This window comes from Pagrus pagrus, assembly GCF_965226575.1.
Source record: "Pagrus pagrus genome assembly, chromosome: 8".
NCBI classification, from domain to species: domain Eukaryota; kingdom Metazoa; phylum Chordata; class Actinopteri; order Spariformes; family Sparidae; genus Pagrus; species Pagrus pagrus.
In genome coordinates this window covers 28,693,409-28,703,079 of record NC_140192.1, presented here as the reverse complement: position 1 = coordinate 28,703,079, position 9,671 = coordinate 28,693,409, and the positions used below count along the sequence as shown (strand labels likewise).

General features: G+C 39.9%; 1 protein-coding gene across 1 annotated transcript; it reads right to left on the bottom strand.

The window, feature by feature from the left end:
• Nucleotides 1-2,025: 2,025 nt before the first annotated feature.
• Nucleotides 2,026-9,069, bottom strand: tm2d2 (TM2 domain containing 2). Its single transcript, XM_084359439.1, has 4 exons — nucleotides 8,683-9,069; nucleotides 8,094-8,181; nucleotides 7,898-8,013; nucleotides 2,026-4,547 (listed from the first exon to the last, which is right to left on the bottom strand). The coding sequence occupies exons 1-4, from the start codon at nucleotides 8,937-8,939 to the stop codon at nucleotides 4,334-4,336; spliced, it is 675 nt and encodes a 224-aa protein (XP_084215565.1). The 5' UTR covers nucleotides 8,940-9,069; the 3' UTR covers nucleotides 2,026-4,333.
• Between the last annotated feature and the right edge of the window lie 602 nt (nucleotides 9,070-9,671).

Here is a 9,671-nt window from a genome sequence, read left to right as displayed (position 1 = left end):
TTCAAAACACCATCAACAGAAAAAAGAGAGGATCCATTTTCCAACACCACTTCCATTGGGATGGGTTTAACTCTTTTCGGGCCCAAATTATTTATCAAGTTCCAAAACAACTGAGGATTATTTGATTGCAAATGCTCTATTTTTAATGCCTGCCCCCTCTCATGTTTTCTTTTACAGGCTCTCAGTTTCCTATCAAAATTCTGTTGTTTAACCTTAAATTCATTCCTTAATTGTTGCTTCCTCACGTCATTACTATCACACTTTAAAAATATTTTCTCGGCCTTCCTCATTTCCTTCCACATTTCTTTCAACTGTTCATTCCAGTAAGGTTTAAGTTTCCCTAACGAATCCACCTGACTTGATGGTGCATGGATTTCTGCAAACATTTATTACCATTACAAATATATTCACAGAATTCACCGTACCATTTATCAACATCTTTTTGACATTGAACTTGAGTAAGCTTATCTAAGAATTCAGCAAACATAGCTTGTACTTTGCATCTGTCACCAAGCATGTTGAGACAACTGACACTCCCATTCTCAATTAACTCATTAGGACTGTAAATGTTTAGCTCCGTGCAAGTGCTTAAACACTCATGAGGAGTGATTATATAATCAACAATAGCCCTCCCTTTTATAGATATTGAGGTAAAGTTATCTTTTCCAGGTATCCGTCAGTTTAAAATACAGCATTTGGAGTCCTTCAGAAATTCTATCAACATATCACCCTGTTTATTTACAGCATTATCCAAACTGACTCTGGGTGGGACAGGCATATCAATCTCACTAATAAAGTCTTCCAAATGCCCTATTCCACTGTTCAAATCCCCACAGACATACACGGCATCAGTGTCTACCAGATTATACATCTGGACCAACAGGTGATTATAGGCCTACAGTCCATGTGCATCGACCCATACTGAACCCTCCGGAGGAAAATAACAAGAAAAGATTATAAAACAGTACTTTGACACCAGATGTTTAACCTGTAAACCAATCGTAGCCTACCATCTATTGATTTATCCATTACACTGACATTATAAGAACTGAAGACATCATTTTTAACCAAAATACCCACACCCCCCGACCCTTTAGGGGCTTTAATGTGAGTTTTCCTATTATAACCAAACCAAGTATATCCATCTATATTAATCACATTTAGTCCGGTTAAATGCGTTTCGTTAAGGGAAATAAAGTCCGGCTTAAAGTTCAGTAGCATCAGGAGTCTGGGTTCATAGTTCATATCCGTCCAGCCATTTATGTTCCAGTGCACAAGGACGAATTGGTCATAACTTACGGGCTGAGCTGATGATCCTCAATTATCAGCCCTCCGATTCTCCTCCACGCTTCGGTTGTCATCCACAGCTGCAGCTGCAGGACGTCTTCTCACTCTCCCGTTCCCGGTGATGTAAAACTGTCGGCCGGAGGGTATTTCATCCAATAAAGTTCTGAAGTTCAGCTCCACCAGTCTTTCGGAGTGAGCCTTGGCTGATCGAATGAAAACTCTCCTGAATGTGTCAACACTTTTCAGCCTCTGTTTCTTGCGCAGCACATCCACTTTATCCTGCACAGAGCCGAATTCGACCTTTAATTCAATTCTCGCCACTACATGGCCGAGCTCCAGATCCAAATAGTTTTGAATTTCTTTGGTTTTCAGAGCGAGTTCGGCTTTCAGACAGTCTGTTTTCTGTAATCAGCTTTTCCATCGATTTACGCAGACTGTCCATCTTGGAGTTTAATTGTTTCTCAAACATGTCTTTCATCCCGTCCATTTTATTGTTCAGCGTCTTCAGCTCCTGCAGCACAGTGTCTGACATTCCAGAGTCACCTGCGGCGGCGTCTTTCCTATCTTTCTGCCTCGTAACTGGCCCGTCGTTCGACATTTTGGGCACACTTGTTTTCCACACTTTCAATGTGCAACTTCACTTGTTTTTACTTACGAAGCGCGGCTCATTTAGTTGTGAGACAAATATCTCATTCATTGATATTCTACCTTGCGCTGCATCAAGCAAAGCAAGAAACACACTGTACCAGATTCTTTTTATTGAGTCCTTACAACTGTGAACAGTGATCAACTCAGCATGAGACACTTTGGATTCCTTAACCATCAAAACAGGGGAAAGTCTGTATTTCCTTTTGAGTTTTTTTTAATTTTATTTAAAAGGGAATCATTGTAAACTCAACATTGGACTGAGGAAGGACTCAACACACAAGAACATAAATAAATAGTATATAGCATATATTACCATATAACTTGCCATATTGTGAATTATATGAACATTTGCTATATGTAATACAGTGTCTTAATGCTTCCCCCTTCAAAAGATGTTTACCCAGCTGAACATATATTGCTGCTGCTGCATGAGAAGAGTCGACATATTGACCATCATGTCTTCCTCAACTTTTTATGACCTTAAAGGATTTTATGGATCCTTATGTAATCAAACCTGCTCTATAAGTTAAGAGCATATACACCTTCAGTTCAGGTAGAGATGAGAAATTTAACAAAGTGGAAGATGAAGATTTAAATATTTAATGTGAGACCTGAGCATAGCTGTGGAAAGCCAATGAAGATGAACATTTGTTTTAGTTCAAGACATCTGAGCAGGGTAAGACTCCACACTTGAATGCAGAGCAGAAAAATGCTTCAACACAGCATGGATGCAGATTTTTGAGGTTAAGGAAATTACTGCTTTCCCCATCTCCAAACTTTCCTTGAGTCAATACTGGAAACCATTTCATTTTCAACTTGTTAACAAGAATCACCATCTTGAGTTTTGTGTTCCTACTTGCTTGACACTATAATGTTAATAAATCCAAGAACAGTCAGAAGACATTCAAACAGCAAAGAAAATAGAGATGTCAGACCACCTCCAGCAGAAGAAGCCAGTGAAGGTTCAAAGCTGAGTTTTTGGGGAATTTGAAGAAGGAAAACTATGATGATATCTCTGTGTCTGATGCTGCACTCAGGAAATTGTAGAATATTTTTAAAATCACTCAGAATTAGTAACTGGAACGGAGGATTCTTGTTAGAAATATGTATGTGAGCAGTGACTGTCAACTAGGCTGTATCATATGAGGGCTAATTCCCAAAGTGATGTGCTTCACTTCAAGAACATGTTCTAAAGGATTTCCGGTCACTTTCACACCTGCAGTTCAGACGATTTGGTCTGAATGAAAAAAATAAATAAATTCTGGTTCATGTCACTCTGGCTTCACACCACCACTGCAACAAAATATTATTTCCATGAGCAATTATTAACAATTTTTACAGCCCAAAGTGAAAAAAACAACAAAAAAATCATAAAATCCTCACATTTAAAAAAGCTGGAACCAACAAATGTTTGACCTTTTTGTTTGTTTGTTGATTTTTACATGGGGAAGTCAGTCATGCTGAACTTTACTGAGCGCTCTCTGGAGTCATTAGGGGTTCATAAAGACATAACTGATGATTATTACTGGTACAGAATGACACCGGACTGTAAATATTATATACAGTGACAAACAAGTAGAAAGGGGCAAAATAAGTGTGTCTCGTAGCATGTTTTCTTTCCTGCTAAAAACAAATACACTATCACAAGATCATGTGGAGGGTTTGATTGCTTTCATACAACAAATTAATCACTCTAGAGTCCAATTCCAAGAGCAAGAGGGTTAGGAGGGTCTGTCTGTTTAGGTCTGTTTGTGATGTGAAAGCCAAAGAGCACAACCGATGTATCTTAGGATGGTAGGTATGTGATTCAAACATGAGTACAAGCGTTAGACTACTATTTGACCCATCTACTGTTTGTCAGCTGTCGAGGATGCAATCTTACCAGCAATCATGTTTTTCTGCTAATCATTTGATAACCATGGTAACACATAAACATGCCACCATATCAGTGCAGTGATTCCCCCAATACAACTGTTACAAAACAGAGGTGTGTCGTTCTAGTGTCCAACTCTGTCAGGTGTCCAGGTCAGTGTCAACATGAAGCAGACCAGAACATTTTTCCTTGGTCCCGACCATACAAATTGAACTACAGATGTAAAAAGTGACCTTAGTTGATAATCTAGTACTAAGTAGCATGTCATCACTGTTGCTACAATAGTCCTTATTGAAATCTTAAGTGAATTTGAATAGAATAATAACAAATTAGTTCTCATTTTTCTCGGGAGCCCTGAGAGTCCTCAGGAGGTCCCTGGACTCTGGAGCTGTGAATCCTCTTAGAACAGGCCACAGATTCATATCCATGACAGGCTGAGGTCATTCCCCCGGAGTTCTCAATATTTAACTAATAATATCTGGCTGAGAACAGGCCAGAGTTCTTAGTAACACTCTGTTGTCAGTCTCAGTAGTAGGTGCACCAGTTGCTGTAGTCACTGGGCATCAGGCCGCCAGTGATGAGCAGGATCAAGTCCACAAACCACCAGATTCCCAGGCCGCCCAGGGTGAGCAGCTTCCCGACAGCTGTGCCAGTGTGGCCCAGGCAGAAACGATCGACCCCGAAACAACCCAGGAAGAAGGAGTACAGCAGCGTGGTGATGAAGTAGTGTCCGGAGTATCTGTGCAAAAACAACAAAGAACAGGTACATTGACACAGTTGGAAACACAGCTGGAATTAACTATTAACAATTGTGCAAATAAAATAAATCATGAATATTTAACTTGAACACCATTTAATGCCTTGAACCTCAATCATCTGCATAATTTCTGAACCTGCAGATATCCAGTGTAAACTTTTATAGGTTAAAAAATAATTATGTCAATATTTCTGTGCAAATAATGGAAATACTAATATGATAATGGTGGATCAAACCAAAAGATTTAAAAAATAAGTTGTGGCTAAAGTTCTGATCTGTTCCTTTAAGAGCAACACCTGTTGTGTAAAACACTGGGGGTGGACACAGTCTGAACAGAAACTGAATATTATCAGTCTCCCAAAGGATGCATTTATTCAAGTACGAGATTACAGCGGTGTCTTTGTACAGGTGCTGCTGTGAGGCTGCATGTCTCTGATCGCTGTGCAGTTACTACAGAGATTAACCTCATGTGCCGATGAATGTTGAGTGAAACAAGCAGAACATGGCAAATAAAAAGCTTTGGTTCTATACATTTGGAAACATTGCCCTCTAGTGGTGACGTCCTGATGCCAAAGATTTTCATCTGAGTTAACTGGCTCAGTCTTAAAAGGTCCTACACGCCAAACAGTTCAGCAACAGCATGTTAGACCAAAACAGGTCAGTGTCGGCCACATCTCCCTTTGCACCCCCGCCCTCTCTATCGCCGCTGTTTTCAGCAGCACGGAGGAAGGAATAGAGTTACCCTTTTTTGGACCATGTCAAGTGACAATGTAACTACATTAGACAGGTCAGAGGATGTATACAACAGACCTAGGTCAATAATTCCTCTTTTTTGTTAAATTTTTAAGTGTGTCTGCATGAGCCTCAGTACTCATGTCTCAGTCTAATCTACATATGCTGTATTCAATCTCTGCACAGTCTTCACCAAATTTCCATGTATTTCAGTCCATTCAACTAAACTTATAGCACACATAAATTGTTTACAGTATGAACCACTTGAGATGCATCATCCCATTTTCAAAAGTCTGTGTCATGATTTACCCAAACCCATGTCTCCTACTATTAGATGGTGCATACAAAAAACATCCAAGGAAATAATGGGGAAAAAAGGACAAATAATAAAATTATCATAAAACAGTATGATAAAAATTTGGGAGCATTTCTTGTTTAAAACCTAACTTCTTGATTAATTAATTAGCACAATAGATGCTAATTAAAGGAAACTAGTCCCCATCTACTTCAGTTGTTAAGTAGAATGCTGCAAAACTGTTTCACTGCAAAGCTCCAAAAATATTTTGCGGACGATTAAACTTCACCGACTTTCCATCGGCATTGGGGCTGGTAATGCTGACACAATCTGACAAAATGGTGGCTGAATTTTCATTTTTCTGTGAACTGTTCCTTTAATTTTTGTGTTGACTGACTAACTGATCAATTAACTCTTTTTCACAGCTCTAATTTCATATAATAAAACAATCAGCCCTAAGTTCTTGTCATATCAAGTGACCCTCATGTTCATCTAGAATTGATCTCCCAGAACATTTCATATGATTCACAGCAGGTGTGACAGACAGGGATCACACCTAATCAGGACTGGTTTCTCTTTGTTGAAATCCCATCTGAGACAGTAATATATCTAGGCTAAACCATCACTAAGACCAGGGTATAGATGCTTAGATATTCCAAGACTATGACAATATTATTACCACCAAGGTGCAAAGGTTGTGCAATTGCCTGTGTTTCCGTTTCTTTGTTTGTCTGTGTCTCAAAAACTAATAGCTAGACTGCAGCGTTTCCCCCCGATAAGCATCTAGCAGCGGCACAAACCCCGCTGCTGAAATGTGACCGCCGCCTCTGAATTTTTATTTTTTTCATGAGAGAAGGAGAGGAGAGTAGAGGAGAGGAGGAGGAGAAGGGGGAGAGGGGAAGAGAGGAGTGGAGAGGGCTGCATTTTATCTTACAGTTAGTCGATATTATTTTGCGCTACGGACGCTTCATAGAGGTACAGGTCAATTAACACACCTGCAAGTAAAAGCATATAAGCGAAAGAGAGAGGACGCGTTCTTATAACTTTAGAAACTAAAGTTGTATTTTTTTCGCTACTGATGCTTCATATCCAGACCTTTCACACACTCATGAGTAAAGCAATACGCATATAAAGGAGGACCTTTGTGCTTACCCGAATATTTCAGCTCAATGATTATAACAAGCATCTGGTAAATGTCAACACTGAAGCAGGCAATGTTGAACATGGATTCAAGATAAATATGTAAATATGGTTTGCAATGTAGACACAACTGGCACTGTTTGCAGTAGCAATGTAGTATTTCTTAGCTGACTGGGTGACACTTTTTTCTTTCAGCACTACATTTGGTGTCCCCTTCAGGAATTGCTCTTGACAAAATGTCATGTAATTGTCCGCTCCAAAGCTGATTTGGTCCCTGCATGTTTGAATTTTCAGATGAGTTTTAAAAATGAGTTCTTTACATGAGGTCCTTTAATGTCTGCAACTGGATGCTCGAGATGATCTATCAGTCTGTTGTTGCGAGCACCATCTTCTTCGCTGTGGTGTCCTGGGGTGCAGGTATCAACAGACTGAATAAACTCATCAAAAAGGCAGAGTCTGTTGGTGACTCTAAGCTTGTCACCCTGGAGGAGGTGGTGGAGGACAGGATGCTGACAAAACTGCTGGCAATCATGGACAATGCCTCTCACCCCCTCCACAAAACTCTGGACGAGCTTAAGAGCAGCTTCAGCAACAGACTCATTCAACCCCGCTGCTTAAAGGAACGGCACAGGAAATCATTCCTACCTGGTGCCATCAGACTGTACAACGCTCACTCCATAACACACAAATCATTTTTGTGCTTTAAATTATTATCACTGTAAATAAAACTGCACCTTCTGTTCCACTTATCTTTACTCCTCGATACCTCAGCATTTTATTTTATCTTTTCTTATAAGTACTTAAGCATTTTTTTGTATGTAGTACTTTATTGTTTTTTGTATATAGTACTTGATTGTTTTTTGTATATTGTATATAGTACTTTATTATTTTTTGTGTATTGTATATAGTACTTTATTGTTTTTTGTATATTGTATATAGTACTTTATTATTTTTTGTGTATTGTATATAGTACTTTATTGTTTTTTGTTTTTTGTATATAGTACTTGATTGTTTTTTGTATATTGTATATAGTACTTTATTGTTTCTTATTGTTTCTATATTTGCCCATGCATACAGTGCCACTAAAAAGTATTCACCCTCTTGGATACTAGGGTTAGGGTGAGGGGCTCAGTGTATGGCATGCTCAATGATGGATATCTCTTACTTGATACAGGGTACATTTCCTCTGAGGAATTCTCTCGGTCCGGCACACTCTATAGCATCAAGTGCAGTGCAGATAACCTGTGTGTGGTTCACCTCTTTTTGGGTCTGGCCACCCCACTGAAGATAGAAACAGTAATTAAAACAAGTACCAAGTGATTAACAACATTAAAAACAACATTAAAAAAAAAACACCTTACCCCGACACAACCATGGCCCATCTCCAGAAAGGCGCTATGGTTGCCTGCATGATCTACTGGGTCTTGACAGTAGATGAACTCCTCCGGTCTTCGTCAGATATTCAATGTGTAACAGAAGACAGAGTGAGGAGTGTTACCATGTATACCACTGCTGTGAACATGACTGATAACATACAAGAGGCAACTGTACAGGACACATGTCAACTGTCATTTATAAAAACCTGAAACCATCTTTGCAGTCCCTCCAACTATTCCAGGTAGAACAAGATTTAAGTCTATTGTTTATTACTATCTTAAAGAAAACAACTCATGACCGATTCCAGACCTTCAACTGACGTTAAACGTCAGGTCCTCAACACCTCCTGACTGTTCTACACGGCTGAAAGTCAAAGAAACTTCATTAAGTCGGCCTTGTTTCATTATACGTGTGCTGAAAGTAATACAGGAAATGGTGAATTTGCTGCAGAAGTGCTGTTTGGGGTACTGGACTGTTGATGTTCAGGTCAGCAGGATCTGTTAGCCGTTAGCATAAGCTAACATGCTAACTGTATCATTCGGGCACACCAACGTTGCTGTGCATGTTACTTACAGGTAGCTGCAGAGGACGACTGGTGACGGGGGTCTGTACTCATACTGCTCTGTAGAATTAATCGGTATTTCGTATTTCCCATTTTCGGGCGGCTGCTCGCTGAATGACAGCGCTGTAGCTCCCTGGCTGGGAGAAGAAGCAGGAGTCTCTGTCGTCGATGAATTTTGGGAGTGAATTCCTTCCAGACATTGTAACAGAATCACCGTCAGTAGGAGCAGGAACTGTCCACACAACAGAATGTAGCTCAGTGAAATCATTTTCACCCTCGGAATACTGGATTAATCCTTGTAAAAGCCTTTCATGGTTAACAGCATCATCTCGCCTGCCAAATGAAAGTTCTTCTTCTTCTTCTTCTTCTTCTTCTTCTGCTGCTGCTGCTGCTGCTTCCTCTTCTTCTTCTTCTTCTTCTCCTTCTTCTCCTTCTTCTTCTTTTAGGTTTCCGGCTGACTAGACGCAGCCGAGGCGTGTTGCTGCCCTCCACAGGTCATTAACAGAAGTTATCAGGATGCCTCAGATCCTTACAGACAGCCCAGTGCGATGGAGACATTTTATAACAGCTTTAGTTGTTTCGCAGTGCTCCCGCTGCAGTTTCTGGCAGCTCTGCTTGCACGAGGATCCTCTCTGTGTGATAGTTGGTGCATGCTGTCAAAGCATGATTCACTGTCTGCCTCTCCACAGGTGCATTCTTCATCAGGGCGCTTACCAAACACCAGCCAGCGATTTAGCGCACAATGACCTTCTTCTTCTCATTATTATTATTATTATTATTATTATTATTCGTCTTTTAATGGCGGTTGGCAGAAGCTTTTAGGTGCATTACCGCCAACCTCTGGACTGGAGTGTGGATAAGAACAGGCTATTACATTGTTCCATTAAATTATCCTAGCAATTCCCATGCTCTCTAAAAACCCTGTTTTGTATTTGTTTGTTTAAATTGAACCTAAAAAACGTAAAGTTTTAACCTATCTGTGGTTAGGCAGAAACGTACT